At 41.5% G+C, this 19,682-nt stretch overlaps 1 protein-coding gene across 1 annotated transcript in view; it reads left to right on the top strand.

Moving 5' to 3' along the window:
- POLN (DNA polymerase nu) overlaps positions 1–1,823 on the top strand; it is a 93,590-nt gene extending 91,767 nt beyond the window's left edge. Inside the window, exon 25 of the mRNA XM_008920939.3 lies at positions 1,437–1,823. Within this exon, the coding sequence (XP_008919187.2) occupies positions 1,437–1,505 (69 nt within the window). The 3' untranslated portion in view covers positions 1,506–1,823. The remainder of the gene's footprint in view (positions 1–1,436) is intronic.
- The last annotated feature ends 17,859 nt before the right edge of the window (positions 1,824–19,682 follow it).

Genomic DNA, 19,682 nt, shown 5'->3' with positions numbered 1-19,682 from the left:
ATGTGCATACTTTGCCTGAGGAAATCATGGCCATGAAATAAATATGAACACTTTAATAGGTTTCTAAGAAAGACAAATGTTTACATGCTTACTGAGAATGTTCAAAATTACATGTGCAGACTATAATTTTCGTGTTACATGTTTCAGACTAACCATTAGCTGGCAGAAGGTTTCAATGTCCTGTGGACAAAATGGGACAAACAGTCTTATTCCTCTCTGTCTAAGGTGTTTTACTGTCACACACTGACAAATTCATCCCGATGCATTAGCAAATGGATTCAGTATGCCATTCCTATCAGAACAATAATTCTCTGTTTAAATTAAACCCCCAACTATGTTTTAATAGGTGAAAGGAAACATTCCTGGACAATAGGCGGCTCAAAGATCAGGACTTTTTAGTAGGCAAGAGAAGTATTTGGAGAGATACATTTCATTACCCTTGTTTGGTCTTCTTTTCCCGAGCAAATTACTGTAGGAGTCCTGACATACTTTTACTCCTACAGCACGCTAGACTACGTGCATCATGAAGATACTTCATCTTCCTCTGAAGCATACAAAGAGATCAATGACAAAGGCCAGATAGATAACATAACATACCAACAGCTTGATCTCAGAGAAGAAATTGGGAGTGATCTTTTAAAAAGAAGTCTGTATTTTTATTCATGTTGTTTACCCTTCTATACAGTAAGAATATGTCTTTAAGGGTTAGAGATGCTGAAGATGAAAAGGTTTTTGTGAAATGCTCCTGCTTTCCTTCAGCAGACTTACTTTAACTAAATATGTGTTATGTGCTCTGTTAATATGAATATTATTTTTTAATATGGAGACAAAATGTCACTAAAGTAGAGCACACATACAGTCTTAATGGGGAGAGAGCTCTTTTTCCTCTTTGAGGTAAAGAATGCTTTATCTTTGAAGTAGCTTTTTTTCCAAAACAGTCCTTGCTAATGAGGCAGCTTTCATGTCAGCAAATTTACTGTGTACCAGAGCACCAGGAACTGCAAAACAAACTGAAATTAAACCAAAGCAACAATAAAAATACCCCAGAATTTGAAAAGTAGGTGGTAAAAAAAAAAACCCATAGTATCTTTATGCATTACTGACAAAGTTGCTGATGATAAACATCAAAATCATCATGATGATTTTGTAGCTCTTTTGAAAAGCATGATCAGATGAGTTTTGCGTTAGCATATTCCTTGCAATTCAGTAACATGTATTTGCAATTTCAAAACTAAAGGTTAGTCTTAATTGTTAAGGTATTTTAATCAAAATTGTTGCAATGATTGAGTATTAATAGAAATGAAGAACATTGCATGATGGATAGGTATGTAATCTAGAGCAGTATCAACATCCAAAGGGAAAAGCAAAAATAGTAATCTTGCTATTTGTGATGTGTTTGTTTGTTTAAATGTTTATTGTTTTTTTTATTCTGACAGGTTCCCTTGAAAGTGATTCTCACCACTGGGAAATCATGGGGGTGTATGACAGAATTGCAGGAGATGTAAAGCAGCCATCGGGGATGTTATTCAGTACCCGAACACCTCATTGGCCTGTGCTGATTCCTCACTGAATCACTAGGCAACAGCGCTGCTGGATCTTTCATAAGCACCTAATACTCTGCATGTGAATTTTTTTACTTCATTTTGTCTGTAGCCCTAGGCAACAGCAGTGAGATAAAACTGGTTTTTACCAGTTCATTGTGTTTCCTTTAGCCAAGGTAACCAGCGGGGAGCTGCTTTTGTTCAGAGCTAAATTACTACATGTAAGAAATGAAATAAGACAATATTAACCCTTTGGGAACATCACAAACATATTTGAGTTAGAGGGATGTTTAGACTTTAATGTTAAATATTTTGTGAGGTGCTTGTGTAAAAATACTTTTACACTGGCACTATTTGAACTGTATCAGCAAATGCTTAACTGTTGTATTCAGCTTATTTTGTATTTTGTGAGTAGAATGCAGATGCTTGGTGTTCATCACATATTAAATGTCCTGTTCCCCAGAGTTAGAAAAAGAGTCCTTTGGAAATGAACTTGATTTTTATCTAGAATTTTGGAGCAAAACAAGTAAACAAAACTAGAAGCCTAAATGCAATAAAAATAACCAGATTGTTGTCAATTGAGTTAATTTCAAACTCAATTTGCACACTGTAATCTCAGCATACTTTAGAGGAAGTATTACAGTTTTGCCCAATTTATTACTTTTATTACTTATGTAATACTAAATATTGTCTAGGTAAATTTTAGGATTTAGCCTTGTGCATCTAAGGATTCAGGCTTTTACTCTAATGTTTGGATTTTTTATTGATAATTTGGTTTTCAGTAGAGTTCATTCTTTAAATGAGCTTGTTTCATAACATTACTGTTTTACAAATTCTGTCTCCATGCTTGTGGAATATGAAGCTGTCCTCAAAGTCTACTGCTAATTATTCAGAAGTTGAAGTCAAGCACAAAACTTTTAAGAGGTGTTCAGTATGTTTCAGCATTAGACATCAAATTATCAAAGTAATACAATTTAAATTTTAGAAATGTATGATTACAAAGACTTTTGAGCATTTTTAATTTGTACAATTAAATAATTTTGCGTTGTACTTAAAGGCATTAAACTATTAAACATTGTTTTCTTATGTTGCTTATTAATCATACATAACCTGTCAGCTGAAGTGAATCAGTCGTTTCTAAAAAAGGATTCTTATAGTTATAAGATTGGCAGTGATCATGTAAGTGAAGTCAGAACCTTCTGCATATTAATGGGAGGCAGCTCCTTGGCTGGGGGGTCCAGCCTGGGTGGCTGTGACACTTTGCCAGGTTGTGTGAGCAGAGGGCCTGATTCCACCTTTCCAACAGAGAAGAGGCTGCACTAATTTTCTTATGCTTTTTGCTATTTTCAAGCCTTCTGTGTTTGCAGTGGCATTGAACAAGTGTGAATTGTTCTGCTGTCTCATGTGTTCCACTCCTCTTGAAGACCTACTGTTTTTGGAAGGCCTGGACTAATTAAGCCCAGTTCCTCTAAGGCTACATTGCTGACCTTCCCACTATATGGAGGAAGTCATCATTTTTTTCTACATTCCCAGCTGATTTCCACCTTGTGTATTTTTCTTAGGATGCCTACTTTTAAACTGGATGTTGTATTTTTTCAAGTCCTGAACAACACTAGGAACACCCTTCAGCCTAACAAATAACAAAAACATGCTTAAGAACAAAAAGAACCTCGATCCACTTGTGTGAATTGACATCTGTTCAAATATGAAGCTACAGAAATGCAGAGGTCACCATACAGAACAAATTTTCAAACACAACCTTTCACAAAAGACTGTCAGTCACAGTTCCCCAGACGTGTGCACTTTGTAGAGGTTGTCATACAGCAGGCAAAGTTAATATTTTATTCTCCTTGTGTCACAGTTTCTTCATGGTTTTAAATTTCCAAAGAGTCAGCTAACAAAAGGAGGAGGACCAAGCAATAAGGCACCACTTTTTCACACGTGTCCAAGGGGTCATTCTGCGTGCACTGGTGTGAGAACAAAAGGCAAACTGGCATAATTTTGGAGGATGGCTGCTGACCAAGATCTCAAGACTTGGTGCAGTTTGTGTCCCCACATACTGTGAACTCAATATATCTTTCCAGTGTTCCTGATTCTCCAGTAAAGAAACTGAGAAAACTTTCTCCTCTTGAGAAAGAGTAATGTTTGCAATCATTTCCCAGCAAGGTCCTCTGCACAAGGCATCACTTTTATCACACTTGTGTGCTGATCTATGTGTAACTATAAAATCTGGGCAGAGCAGTTTTTCCAAACCTTAGGCAAGGTCTGAATCTAAAGAGCTATTATAGGGAAGCAAGGCCAGTCTTGACCACAGATTTCCTCCCAAATAAATGCAGGTGAAACAGCTCAGTATGTGATGACTGCCAGGAATTCCTTTGGGCAGCACAATAATTTCACACCAGAGAACTCAAGACCCTTATTATAATAAAAGACCACCTTTTCAGGTTATTTTGGTTCTGCCTGAAAGGGACTTTAAGACATGGTTAGACTTGAACAGGAACAACCGTAAGAGCCCTTTTCCATCCTTAAAACTCTTGATCTCTAGAATGATTCCCTTTTTCTCACAACCCTTGAAGTACTGGGAGAGCAAGAAACAAAACTTCTTTTTGAATTGCAAAACCCTGCAAAAGTACTAATCAATGAACCTGAGAAATCTCAGACTAGATGGGGAGAGGGAAATAACTGGTTGTACTGAGGTTCAGATATCCTTTGTGAGCAGAAATTTCATTAATTGATTCTCTGAACACAATAATAACCCCTTTTGAACTGATTTGTGTCTTTGGGTTTAATTTTAGGTGTGTCTATTGTGGCCTGAATGTTCCCTTAGATCATCTGTAAATCTCTTCAGCTGCCACGTGGAGTAGTGGAGAAGGAGGGCTATTTGAACATACTTTAACTCAGTGTCTGGGGGAAATGGAACAACACAGCTCTTTGCTGGTGTTTGCATGGATGACATGGCCAATACTTGCCTGCTTGCAAATCTTCCAATGTCCACACACCACTGTGGGATGGCATGACTGATCTTGAGTGTTGGTCCTACTTGATAATAACCACACCTCAAGCACTGGTCTCAGATTTTATGTGAGCAAGACATTTTACACATGAGGAGGAAAAAATGTCTGTTTTTCAAACCTGAGACTAGATTAAGAGATTGAATCTGCTAGAGCATCCAGGACATCATCTCTTCATTGTAATGATTGAGAAAGGACCCTTAAAAGTAAACTTTTTTCATGTTTTGGGAGTCAAAACCTGTTCTTCTCATTTCCTGTTTAATCTGATTTGAAAAGGAGGCCACAGAATGGGTTCAAGGTTGTATTGTAGCTTCCTGATATATTTTCTCAATGGCCTAAAACATCTTCTCTCACTTCACCATTAGAAGACCAGTCTGGACAAATCCCTGAGTAACCTGGTTTTGACCTCACGACTCACTCTACTTTGAGCAGGAAGTTGGACTAGAGACCTCCTGAAGTCTCATCTAACCTGAAGTTTTGTCTTATGTCATTCCTCAGTTGGACAAGGCGTATCAGCAGTCATCTGGATGGAAGAAAAACCAGACATTCCCTTCAAATATTCTGCTGCACCACATTGAAGTATATAGTGCCATACCAGAAGAAGCCCCAGAAATGTTTTGGGATTTCATTCCTCCTTCCCACCTGTATTGCCTCATTCTGTGCCAGCATTTACTATGTTCCCTGGCTCACAGGCTCACTTTTGGCTGGCATACTTCCTTTTGGTATTAGCAGGTTGTCAGAAACATTCAGGGAGTGGAATGGAATCCGTTCTTTCTGCCATTCTGCAGTAGTTTTAGTAGAGAGTGCATTTCTGGGGTTTAAAATAAATTTCAGTCATGTCCTGTTCTTTGCCTTCCTGGGAAACGTCCCCAGCCTGGTCAGCTCATCTCTACTGGAAACAACAGCCACTGTCAGCTGGTTCTCTTGAGACCAGTGCACGTCTGCCACCCGTTTTTGTAAGACCCTCTTGTGTTACCAAGTTTGTCTTTATTATCTACCTTAAGTCCAGGCAATTTGTTATCCTCTCTGATTATGTTTTGGACATCCAGCTTCCAGCCAGCATTCACACACTTTTGGTGCATTTTTCCATGTCACCTTCTCCATTCAAGGCTAATTAGTTGGACAAATTTTAGCTTCTTTCTTCCTCAGCTTTTTCTGTCTGCACTGATAATTTAATCCACTCTCAACCTTTCCCCTGCACTTCATAGATAATGTTATTATTGGTAGTAGAACTCTCACTATTAATTGTCCACAAGTTAAAGAAAAAGAGCTGCTTGTCTTTCTACCTCTAACCTTTGTGCCCTTTGTTCACTTCCTTCTACCATGTGGCATGAAATCTGTGCATTTATGGCATTTTGGAGATTGTTTTCTGGCTAACTCTATTTTTACTGTAGTTCATCTCATGATCCATTTTTCCATGTTATCAAAAATGAACTGTGGAAATTCTCCGAGTTTTTTTCCCCCTTCATTTTTTGGCAGCTTCATCTGTTGTGCATGCTGAATTTCTCACATCTAATTATTCAAAAGTGTCATGCATCAGATTACAATCCCATTTCCCAATTTGTGTGTTAAGCAGAGAACTGTACTTAGAGACTCCTGAGAGTCAACCTCCATCCTCCCCACGAGTGGCTGCTGCCTGCTACACTGCCTTTCTGCACAGAATTGACTGAGACAAAATTAAATATCTCCCTGGGTTACCTTGGCCTCTTTGCACTGATCCATTAGTCCACATCCAGCTGAGTCCAGAAATTAGTTAATTGCTGATTTATCCTAAAAGTCTTATTGGTATCTGGTTAGGTGAAGAAGACAAGTGTCCTCAGGACTTCTGCCAGAATTTTTTTTCCTTCTCTTTTTAACTCCAAGTTATGCCCCAAAGCCAGCTGAGACTGATGATTGACTCCAAACTGCATGTGAAGGACACCTATAAGAACTTCATTTTTTAACAGTGAATAAATTCTGCAGCAGTTTGAAAGCTGGGCCACCCTACTTGCCTGCCAGCAATCCCCATCTCTGTTTATCTTCCCATCCATTCACTTGAACCGTGATGTTAAATTAAATAAGCTTCCCAGGGAGGTTTTCCTTTAAATATAATGAGCTTTTGTAACACATGAGCTGAGAGAAGTCAACATTTTCCCTTGGGGCCTCTGTGGGTCACAGATGAGGTTAAAAAAGTGTTGTAAATGTTGGGCTTTAGTCAAATTCTCTGGCTGTGTTTCCTGCTTCTGATACTACGGCTTGTTATGCATTTGATTTTTCTTTTGGAGTTGAATCTTTTTCTAGTCCTTTCACTTCCTCTCATATGTGACCTAAACTTTAACCTTCTCCTGGCATTATCCATATCCTTTAATGCCTTCCATTCCCTGGTAATCAGGTTGGTAATCACCTCTTTAATTCATCCTACCCCTCCAGTCTGGGCAGACATCTATAATTGCACAATAAACCAAAAATTTTTCTGATAATTAGTCATATCTTTCTTTCCTAGAAGCTCTTGATTCCTGTTTATACTGCTTTTGTAGAATTGAAATCTTGCATTAAATCCTCCTGGCCAACAGGTTTATAATTCAAAAGGATTTTAACATGGTGGAATAATAGTATAAGATTAATAAAAAGAAACGATTCAGTGAGGATAAGTGCAAAGCTTCATGCAAAAGCAAAACCAGTTAGCTACCCAAATGTAGGCAACATATTTCCCAAAATGTAGGGAACAGCTCGTTAGGTATCAATTTCAGGGAAAGACCAGGGGGTTTCTAGGTGTTTGTACAGTGATCAAGAGGGGTATAACCAATCCCTCCACTCACTTCAGCCCCAGCAAGGGCTTGGCTGAATGCTCTGCCCAGTTTTCAGAACTGCATTTCAGAAAGTAGGTGGAGCAACAGGAGGCCATAGGAGAGCAACAAGAATGATCAGAGCTACAGACAATATCACCTGTGAGGAAAGGCTGCAAGAGTTTAAGTCATTTGACCTTGAGAAGACAGGAGATCTAAATGCAGTCATCCAGTATGAGATGGGCTATCATAAAGATGGCAATGAACTGCTCTACAGGTCCTCTGGAGGTAGAAGAGAAAAGAGGGGCTTACATTTCAGCAAGAGTCTTTCTGCTGTGCCTTTTGCAACCGGACGTGCCTGTCTCGTATCGGCCTTTTTAGCCACCAGCGCGCTTGTAACAAACGTGGGTAGAGACTCTTCCCAAATCTTCGTTCGCAAAGCCCAGCCATGATGATGATGACATTTCAGCAAGATATAACTAGGGAAGTTGTTAAGCAAGTCTTTCAAAAGGATGCTAGTGATGTTTACTAGCTTTTAGAGCTTTCAGATGTTTACTACTACACATTTCTAGATCAGGACTGACAAATACGTGTCACAATATACTTTTGCTTCATTGATCCTGCTTCAGGCCAGGGACACAGGCTGAGCAGCCCATTGGGATCCACTCCAGCCCTAGTTCTGGAGTCAAGGCCTTGAGCACAGTACATACAGCAACAGAAAAGGTGCCATTGGCTCTGCAACGATGGCAGCAAATCAGGCCCTCAGTTTACATCCCTAATGCAGAATGAGGTGTACTTTCCAGTACAGCGTGTGCTGCTCGTTCTGGACAGACTCTGTGCTACGCGAGAAGAAATAAAGATCCCGACCATACATCTCCTTGAAGGCCTTGCTTTCAGCTGGGGATAGAAGACTGCCAGAGATCCTTACCAACCTGAATTATCCTGGGAGTCTTAGGAGCTGCCAATAACAGACATGAAGCACCCTGCTTTCCTCCCGAGTCATTCCCAGCTAGAATCCCACCCGGTCCAGCTCTGCAGTTGGCCTGGATGACAGTGCCACGTTCTAACTTGCCTTCGGGAAAGAGTCCATAATGACATTTTTTAATCACTAGAGTTTTACTAGGATGGAGAAACTGGAGTTTTCTGATGGAGTCTGTCTCAACTAGTGCAGATGGATTTTTCTTCATACTGAAAAAAAACAGTTAAGAGTTTTCTTCTGACCCACCCTTGCTCTTTAAAGGATCTTGATCGTTTGGTCAAGCAAAAAATAGTAGTGTTCAATCTCTCCAGACTTCTCTTTGTTGGTTTCCTTCCTCCCCACACATCTCCTTACATGCCAATGGCTGTTCACTGCCAATTCCTTATGGATAACATGTTACAGAAATGACTGCATCAGTGTGTTGCTCAGCAAGCTTTATTAGGAACTTTGAAATGGGGCACATCTTGGTGAAAAAGCTCTTGGACAGGGTGGGTGATCACTGGCTGAGGACTGGTGACAAGAGTCCCCTCCACAAGTCTCAAGGAGGCACCTTCAGCTGGGTGAGGTGAAACTCCCAGGTACATTGGCTCTGGAAATGTTTATCTGTATCTTTGCACATCATTTGCTGTTCAACTGGTGGAGGTTTTGACACATTCTCTTACCCATGTCACCCTTTTTATATGTAACATATGTATGTATTGTATATAACATACACATAACTCCACCATTGCTTAAACACAGTAACATACAAATAAGGGTCTTTTCCCTGAAACAAGTTACAAGATCAGTAAGTCATAAAGACAGAAAACACTACTCCCAGGTTGATTTGCAGGCAGCTCCTTAAGACTGGGCAGGGAGTAAAGTCTGTGGTCATCAGCCTTCCAATAGAAATTGCTGGGTTTTGATGTTGGGCAACAGTTGAATTTCTTAAAATATAATTTCCATGTATCCTACTATGATTAAGGTACACAGTTTTGACTTTAGCAATTACTTTTCCCTCTGCTTCAGTTTTGAGGAAAACATGCCTCTGCAACCTGCAAGCTCAAATCACAAAATGGGCCAAAAGGCTCATAATACCAAATACTTCTTGTGGTGCACCTAGCAGAACTCATCACTGTGAGATATCTACATGTTGATTTTTATTTTTTCAACCAGAAACACTGATTTTTTTTTTCCTTTCTGAAGACTCTATTCTAACTATTGCTATCAGTTCATTTGGGAGCATGGAAAGAGCAAAACCACACATCTGTGTCTTACTCAAAGGTGAGTATAAGGATGGATCCTTTGAAAGCCATCAGCACTTGACAGGCACAATCTGGAATGCATTAGCTTTTGTGTGCAATACAGTGCATCTCACACCTCTGGGACTGGCCATACAGTGTGTTTGTGTATCCCAGCCCACCCCAACCCCAGCGCTCCATTTCCTGCTCATGCATTTGGCGTGTCCATCCTTGCCACGCAGGGAGAAACGACCTACTGAGCTGGGCAATTTATCTTTGCTTATTTAGAAGTCCAGCTTGGGTCAAATGAACTACTGACCCCTCATTTTATCAGCTGTTAGTATCAGGATTACTGACAGAAGCAGCAGGAGCTGGCAGACTGTTAGTGTCACACAGCATTTTTAGGATCAGATATACACTCATCACTCCATAAAATGCCCAAGATCTATCCCTTGTTTTCCAGCCCTCTGAATATCCAAGTAGCCTGCTCAAAAAAAACTGTATACAGGGAAGTGATTGATTCTGCCCCTCTGGGATTTAAGTGCCAACTTCGGGGATTCACGTCCTTGCGACTGATATCCATGGCTTTTCCTTCTAACATTGACAAGGCAGTTTCTTCCTTCAAAAGGCAGTCAGAGCAATGGCTGTTGCTGCTGCTCCTGTCCTTTTATCTACAAAGTGTAGGAAACCTTTCTCACTGAAAGGCTTTCAACATCCATCACTCACAGGAATGCATGAATCACCTGATTACAGGATGTTCTGCTGAGGAGCTTTCTGTGCTCCCTCATGGGGTTGGCCACTGCGTATGAACTAATCAATATTTGCTCTGCCAGAGATAGAGAGACAAAAGAAAAAAAAAAAAAAACAGAAAAGAACACAACTGTGTGTAACTGTCCAAGTTACTGCATCCCACAGAAAAGCCTGGACTCTGCAGCCAGTCTCCAGTCTGGGAAATGATTCATGGTTCTAAACATGTCTTTGTGTGTAAACCAGAATAAAGTAGAACGAACTCTCTGTTGTGCCATTGCCCATAGGTACATTCCAGGTACATTCCAGTGAAATGCCCACCTTTTGCCCTTGGGCTGGAAGGCTTTTCACTTTTTTCATCATTCCTGCATTATGGATCCTCCATGTCCTTCTTCATGCTCCACACTAATGGTACAGAGACAGGAGTGTACTTTCTTGTCCCTGCTTCCCCTCCATCATCTGACTTAAGAATGAGCACTTAAGCTATTTTTGTGGGATCTCTTGGCCTTAAAATTCTTTCTAGTTAACTTATATTTCAATTATTCAATAAATTATCTTAGCAGCAGTTATTCACTCCCCATTTTACTCTACCTCCTGCTTTTTTTTTTTCATTGATACTTCTGTACCTAACAGTTGCCAAAGACATTTTTTACTTCTTAGTCCAAGGACATTCATTTCTCAGAAACAGCAAAGTCTCTTTTTATACTTGTGTTGCTTTTTTTATTTCCCAGTCTGGCAGCTTAAAGCATTGTCCTGTTTGTGGTGCAGTTAAACACATTAGTCATAGGGAGGAAATTGAGGAATTGAAATCCTTTTACTGCCTACATGAACCTCACATTGTAGGTCAAGTGTTTAATCTTCAGATATTTCCTTTTCCTGCCTTGCAGAAATGGGGAAGCAAACCATCATATTGCCCAGTTCATAAAACTATTGGACTAAAAGTCAGTTTTGAAAACCCTTCTTGATATGCAGTTGAAAAATGTGGGTTCCCTTCCCCAAAGACTAGTGATATGGCAGAATTCAATGGATAAAACAGAGCCTAAAGGAAACCTGCATGGAAAAGACTCAACTCAAAAAGCATGGAGATGCTATAAAGAAGCCTCTGTCTTTCTGCTTCCTACAGTTAAGCAGCAGGAAAGTTTTGAACCCTTTGCTACTGATAACTGAACTTAGACATCACTGCAGGGATCCAAAGTCTCAAGCCTGCTTTGTAGTTTTAGCACCTGCAAGAGATTTAGAGAAGAACCACAATTCAGAGCAGCCCTCCCGGTGTGTATCCTGAAGTCCATCATGATTTCTCGCCTAAGGTTGTTTAAAATTTCATCTGAGCCATCAGGTCATACCACTACCCTTCCAGACAACTTATTGCTTAAAGGCCATTCCTCTTCACAGTGTGGGCTGGGATAGATCTCAATTTTTGCTTGCAGAGAACCAAGGTTTTCAGATCAATTCCATGTGGAATGATCAGTGGTCCTCTTGTTCCATCAGGGTGTGGCACAAGGCTGTGTATGAGCAGCATCTGGCAGTGATGGCAGTGAGGACACAAGCAAGAAGCCATTACCAAGGTAGGCTGTATTAAACAGATTTCATAGGAAAATATTTCCTGTCCTGTTTTCCTCAGACTCTGACATGCCTTGTCTGTAGAGACTGGTTTTGAGTCACCTGCTCTGAACGTGCCCTTTGATGATCCACCCTAAAGGACTCCAGTGCCAGAGCCACACAGGTTCTTTATCTGTTCATAAACTAAATTGAACCAATCCATTTGAAGACCTGGGCTTGTAATAATTGGGATGGTTTGTGGGTAGAAGTCATTATAAGTTTTATTAAACTGAGCAGAATAGACAAAATGCTTGACGTTTACAAGTTAAATGTCTAATTCTAGCAGCACTCCCAGAAATAATAATTAAGTAGGATATAAATGGCTTTCCTTGATTAAAACATTTTGCCAGGAAAATAACACTGATAGGTACTTCACTTCCAAGAACTTCATGTCCCAATAAACTGACCAAAAAGTTACTATATTAAATGTCAGCAAATGCTTCCATGTCCATAACAAGGATTCCCTCTTAGTACACTTTGGGTAGCTCAGTGGTGTTGGAACAGCAGGGAGCACAGTGTGGGCTGCAGAAGCCATTTGGGAAGGTAACTACTCCAGTGAAGGTCCTGTGGGAAGCTCTGCAGGAACATCTCCTGCAGATTCATGGACCCCAGGGGAATTCCTTTAAAGTCTCACTCAGTGGGTATTCCTGAAGGAAAAGGGGGAAGAGGGGCAAAGATACTCTGATCCATCTCTTAAAATGCATGCAATGGGCAGAGGTAACCCCACTCTGTGTTTGGGACCTGCACACTGAAGGCCACGTTGTAGCTACAACCACTGTGGTTTAGAGCATCTTGTTCAGAGCAAGATGCACCAGTGTCAGGGGCTTGAACTTGACTTCATCAGCTCTGCAGCATGGAAATCACACAACCTTTATTGAACTCGTTAGTGACAGAGTGAATGTAAACAGATGTAACATTCTTTAATTTAGAGGAAGGGGAACAAAGAAACAATCTTGAACATTGTCCCTTATGTCAACCTCACGTTTCACCTAACATAGATTTTATACAATAACAAAGAACACTGCAAGCAAAGCTCTGCAGCCTCTGGCCTGCCACCCAAATGCTTGAAGAATGAGCTTTGCAGCCTCCAATTCTACATGTAGCTGTTTACATACAGGGAGTATTCGGCTATTGCACATCAGTGAAAAAATATGTCTTTAGTTTAAACACACAACTTTTAAAAATAGTTTCCTAAGAACGAGTTTTTTAGTACAGGAAGGAAAACAAGACACACTTAGATACATTATTCTATATTAGCATGCTCGAAGTATATTAAGTTCACAGCTCTTATGCATCTGACGTGGCCTTTTGTAGGGCCTGAGCTTCTGTGCTGTTTTCCCTTAAGACTTCTTTACATATGCAAAAAATACTGAAAATCTGTGCGGAAGCTCTGGTGACAAATCCTTTGAGGCTATGACATGATGAAGGAACAAGCCATCTCAATGAATAATTTTGCAGTTTATTAGCACAGTGAAGTGTTTTGATTACTTTTGCTTAAGTGAATGACAAAGGAACTGTTTTATCATGTACCCTGCTCATTTCACTATTATTTGTCCTATTGAAAGCTATCTTTTTTATTTTTTTTTAAATTAGGCACAGGCATGGCACATTCCTAGGACTAGAGGTGTCATGACACTGATATTAATTAAAAGGCTACTATAGAAATATTGGATAGTCATGTGATTGAGCTGTGCTTCTCAGATGTTCAGAGTCTAGGAAGACAAACAGTCCCAGAGGGGGAAAAATATTTATTTTTGTAGCCTACATAACTTGCAAGTGCTCAAGTTATCTATGTGACTTGTTCACATTTGCCACGCAAACAGAGCATATAATAAACCTAAATGACTCATCATGAGAGTAAGGGAGAAGACAACAATACTGTTTGCCTCTCCAGCTTGTCAGGTCTCCCAGAGCAATGCTCACAGCCTGGCTGGGCTCACTTCAAGTCATCTAAACACAGGTGTCTCAAATGATACTACATCCTCATGTTTAGCCAGCTGAATCATGTCCTTTGTATTTCTGGAGAGCATTACTATTCATATCAAAATCTACTGTGTTTCTGTTAAAAAGAGCGTGAAAAACCAACATCTGCCTTCACTAAATGCAGTATTTCTGCAAGTCACAGGGAGGGAGTCTTGCCAGAATGCCCAAAATCTCAAATAACGGTTCTAAACACTGCAGTAGACCTGAAGCACAAGGGGGAATTGCAGTCCTCCTCCCCAGGGCCAGGCTGAAGGAGGTGGTGCGTGATAATCATAGGCCTGTTAATTCAGATTTAGGAGACTAAAACTGCAATGATAAAAAGTTCAAACCTAGTGTCAGTGAGAAACACCTCAGCCTTGTGAAAATTTAATAGGCTATCAAGGACATTTTTGCTGCAGTTTAATGTGCCCAAGTGCCAGCCATACAAATTTTTGCTGTCTGGGAACCAAAGTTACAGAACAGCTACTGGAAAGTTTTCACACTACTGTATTTGTATAAACTAGTTGTCAGTGTGGGGGGGGTGGTGTTTCTCCTTTCCCTTTTTTTTTCTTCTTTTTTTTTTTTTTTTTTCATTTTCTCACCCTATTTTCAGCTCCTACCCTTCCCAGGACACTGACATCCCACCTAACATTATCTGAAACAGAATCTGACGAACAGAGCTACTTTTTTTCTTCTGTGTATAACATCTACAAAACTTAATGGGAATGGAGGTAGGGGTAGGTCAGTATAATTTTCCCTGCCATTTGAACCCCATTTATCACATTTGGCAGTGCAAAAGATGTATCTCCAGTTGGGTTATTTCTTACAGTGGACTCAGTGGAAGAGGTAGGTGTATAATATACATCTGTACATTCATAAGAGAAAAAAAAGTTAGCTGCATTACAGAAATACATATGTATTTATGAGTTTTGATATGAACTGACATACATACGGGCTAGCAATAATGCTTTTCTTGCATTAAGAGAATATTTTGAACAGAAAGCTAATCTTTGCAATGTGAAGTAGAATCACAGTCTGTTTGGTTTTTTTTTTCCCTGTGTTAACCTCAAAGTTATTTCAGGTGATGTTTTGCTGGCTATACTGCACTAAAATGAAAGGAAGAGCTGCTTCTCTATCATGCAGTTGTCTCTGTGTATATTCACCATGGGATATGCCCACAGTGTCAGCTGGAGACCGTTTGCCTCAGGGCATCCACAGTGGCAGACCTGACCCTGCTCCCCTCGCACACACCACGTGTTCAGCTCTCAGAGCCTTGGCACAAAGTCTCCTGGTTTTGGAGCCTCTCACCCACCTTCAGAGATGGAGTAAAAATTTAGCTAATTGTGCAGTTTTCACATGCAGCACGAGGTCACTATACAAGGCACAGGGCTTTTGTCAGACCAAAGCAGCCTAAACCCTACAAACACCTCTTGGATTGCTCAGCTCCTCTATATCCATGAAAAAAAATAAAAAGAAGAAAATCAGTATCTGAAGAGGGCATCCAATCCTAAATTCATTTTCTGGTGTGATCTTTTGGGGTTTGAAGGCTTGACCTTCCCTTTCTAATGACTCTCTAATAGCTTTGAGACCCCCCTTGCTTTAAAAGCGGGTGGAGAGGCTCATCACTGATGGGACATCATGCTTGGAAAAGGCCAAGAACAAGCATTTGTAACTGTTTACTCGTCCCTCCTTCAAACACGCTTTGATGCTTTGGTGAGAACATACTTTCCCAGGTGGGGGTAGGATCCATCCTTCCACTTTGTGGGTCCTGGTCCAATACTGAATCCTCTTCCCCTTGATGCTCTGCCCAAATGTCTTCCTATGCACATTACTTACAGGGTTTTAAATGGTCCACTGACTTCTAGATTTTCTTCTGTTCCTTAACATGTTCCTAAAGAAGTCACAACCTGTAAGACTTAAGTATCTACTTTTTTCTTTGTTTTCTTTACCTTTCCACAAAGGAAAAAACACAAAAAAGTTATTAATGGAAACCTGTCTCATCATACAGACCATTCTTCCCTGTTCTTGAGAAACAAGATCTCTTCAGCTTAGAAGGCTGTAGGAGCTTCTGTTTTTACTGAGAAATCCACCAGATGTAAACCAAAGTGGTCCCTAAACAATGGAATTGAAAGAATTATCTTGATTTTTAATGGCTATTATTCAGTGTTGCTGTGAGATAAAATATGAGTGACAACATAAAACAAGTAAAGAGAAACGAAAGATAATTCAATTGGCTGTAGTGTTCCTTTCTTCCATCCCACTTACCTCTCTGCAGAGAAACACAGAGCAGCTGTTTATTCTTTTCCTACTCTATCAGTTCTTTCCTGTTTAGGTTAAAAAAAAAATCTAAGTAATATAAATGTAATATAAGTACTAGGGGTGAATAATTGATTTTCACACTTCTCTCTAGTAAATGGAACCACAGTGCAGCTAACCAATGCAGCTGGACCAGACTAATGACCACCTGAGCTTTTGCAAGTAATTTGTCTTTACCATAGCATCAAACCTTTGATTCTTTAACAACCAGGAACATAGTTCCCTGTTAAGTCTTTAAGCTTCTGGGATTGAATAAAACCACTTACCTTTAAAGCACCAATGAATTTTTGCTGAAAAAAAATGATAATTTGTCCTTCAGCTTCCCTGAGTTCTCTGGTACAATTAAGCTTCTCTACAGAGGCATCATGTTAGCATTTATCTCACCTTAGGTATTTCTAGGATAGACATCTACTGCTGAGCCAGTCTAGACACACCTTGGACTGGTCATTAATGGAGAGAAATGAACACTTCTGGAGCATGATTCATCTGACCCTGCCTTTGACACCCAGATGAGAAGATTTATCTCTCTACAAAGCTCATCCCTCTTCTGTTGTAACTGACATCAGGTGCTAAATTTTACTTTATTGACTTTGCAAATGCAGTCAAGCACAGAAAATAATGAAAATCTACCACAAAGAAATTAATAGGTTAATTTCCTGACAAATTTGACAAATTTCATAAGAAATTGTATTATCACAAATGACCATAAATATGGCCATTTTCTCCCCATACTAATAGTTCATATTCCAACATTTTATATGCAATTGCTGTTGGCAGAGCTGATAAGTCTACAGATTTCATCTTGTAGGAATATCAACCTGGAAAGCTTTGGTGGCAAGAACTGCCAGGGCCTGAATGCATCCTGGCAATTACACAGAAGCACTGTGCCAAACCAGGGGTTGTCAGGACTTTGGGGAGCCAAGCAAACCTCCTGTGGTGCCTCACCCTCCTTGATGAGGAGTCCATTTCAAAAAGAAGCTCTCCTTGAGGTGTTTGCTTCCCAGGGGAGTGTAATCATACCTTGAGATGATGGGGCAGTAAAAAGAAGCTGGTTTGCTTTGCTTCTTTGGCCAGTAGTGTTGTAAAGAGCTGCAATAAAAAAATAATCTTTGGGACAGGACACCTTCACCCTCATGAGTTTTTTCTATTTGTTAAAATGGAAGAGATGGTAATTATGGTATCTAACATTTGTGTAACAGAGGTGGCGGGGGGGCAGAGGGAGTAGAGAGAGAAATGTAGCAGAAAGACTCCAGAGAGGTGAAGGAAACTTCTGGGTGACTCCTGCATGTCCTCAGGAGCACTCCAAGGAGACTCTGGCAGTAACTAAGTAGACAAGTGAGAGCTTTCTGTCAGACTGGCAGGTGGTGGTGGGATGGCTTGTAAAGGGGAGTGATTGCTGGAGTAGAAATGCAGCCTGGAGCAGCAGGACTGGGTGTCCAGCCACAGGGCCAGACCACGTGTCCTGCTGTGGGGACCACACTCACTGCTTGCACTGCTACAAGTGCATCACTACCCAAATATACCCTACCTGATAAACTCAGAGTCACCTAAGCCTGAACTAAAAGACACAATCATAAGGCACAGGGTCACATAATCCTCCTTGCTGCTGGTCAGCCCTTGCTGCTCAGATAAGCAAAGGGAGGTCCAGTTTATGACTCCTGGTGAAGCCTAGATATGAAATGACCCCAACCCCTGCAGCTGTGGGGACACAGGGGAGACTCAGGGAAAGCCAGAGGCCCCCAGATCTTGCCACAGCACCCTTTGCTCAGCCTGACAGACAAAAGCCAGCCAGCAGCAAGGAGCTGTCCAGGAGACAGCTCTGTCTCTTGGCAAAAGGTGGGACAGGACGGATGGGGGATGGACAAAGGTAGATAGCTGGATAGACAGGTAGGCAGATGGGACATTTTGTGGCTGTTTGGCTGAGATAAAAGCAGTTTTGTGGGTTGGATGTGCTCAGCTGTTAGATCTGGGGGCCACCCTGCCCGGTTCCAGCCTCAACCTCCTTCCCTTCCTTTGGGAGAGCACCAAGCCCCTGAGGGGAGGCCACGGCTGCAGCAGAGGGGTGGGCTTGTGTTGCTGCTTTGCTTTGGCTTTTTAGGAGGCATTAAAGTGCACGAGTGGTGGGTGTACTGGGAAGTGTGCAACAGGGAAGGGGGTCACAAGGTCCTGTCTCATCCACAGCATGAGCCATGTGCCTGGAAACACTGGGTGTGGAGGCAAAGTCCTTGTCCCCATGAATTCTAATTTTTTTTATCAGGAGAAAGTCACCAAGAAGGGTGAAAGAGACCAGGACAGGGATGTATGGCCTGTTGGTGAAGAGTCTGAGCCCAATTAGCAGTTAATTGAAGTGCTTTAAGGCACACAGCACACCCACACTCCAACTTCTAAAACCAACACAGCTTTTGTTGCCACTTTTCTGTAATTTCACTGAGGCAGTTTTAGGGTAGAGATGATTTTTTTAGCTCTGGTATAAATTAAAGCTTGTGCACATGCATGAACTTCGAGCTGTTTCTCCCCAGAACCTCCCCAAATCCCACAATACTTGCTATCAGTCCCAGAGGTGTACTGCACACTCCTCTGAGATACTGCTATCAGGGTCTGCACCGAGGGAATTGTCAGGGGCCGGATCCACATGGCAAAGGCATTAACCTTATGCTCCACATCCCTGCCTGACTGTTCAGTCAGATAACCCTGCACATCCCAAAGCTTCAACCTACACTCCTGGGAGGGGGATGGCCCCCAGTGCCCTTGCTGGGGGTGCTGCCTGGGTGATCTCCAGAGCCAGGCTGCCAGCAGGATCTTGCCTGGGTGTCCCTGAGCTGGTTGGCAGGGCCCTCCTGCAGCATTTATAACTGCCTCCAGAAACTGCTGTTCAGGAACAGACATCCCCAGAGGCCATTTCAGCAGCTATCAGTTTATTCCAGCTGTATCTAATTGGACTGAAGGCTGGAGCCCCATTTCCCCTCCCCAAAGGGAAGGCCAGAGATTCTCTGCCTCACAAAGATGTTCCAGAGTTGGTCAGAAATAGCATCCTGTAGGTCTCACACACAACCAGTAGGGAACAGCCCATTTATGCTGTTTTTTACATAAGGTACTGCACAGGTGTAGGGAAGAGAAAGGGACTTGTGTGGCTCAGGGAACCCCCTCAGATGCATCTCCACCACAAAAGTATCCTCCTCAATAACAGTTTTGCTTGAACTCTGCTTCAATGAGATGTCCCTCAGAGCTACCTTGGATCTCAGGTGGGATTTTGGGTGAGTGCTCAAGCAGCATGTGGAGGCCCTGGCCACTGAGGCAGCCCTGTGCCTGGTGGCCAGGGCCAGGCAGGGCAGTGCCAGCAGTGCAGTGCCCAGGGCTGGCTCCACAGGTACTGTAAGGAGCTCCAAGAACATTTACACTTCTGAATGTGTTCGTATGAGCCAGAACGGCATGGAAATATAATCCAAGGACATGCATGAGATGCACAAAGATATTCCTATTTATCAATGGAAGCAGGAAGGAGTGGTGTTTGCCCATGCTGGAAGGGGAGCTGGAAGAGATGC

Source organism: Manacus vitellinus, unplaced genomic scaffold, assembly GCF_001715985.3.
Source record: "Manacus vitellinus isolate BGI_N305 unplaced genomic scaffold, ASM171598v3 scaffold_0_pilon, whole genome shotgun sequence".
NCBI lineage: Eukaryota > Metazoa > Chordata > Aves > Passeriformes > Pipridae > Manacus > Manacus vitellinus.
Note: the sequence above shows the minus strand (reverse complement) of the source record. Positions and strands in the feature narration are given on the sequence as shown.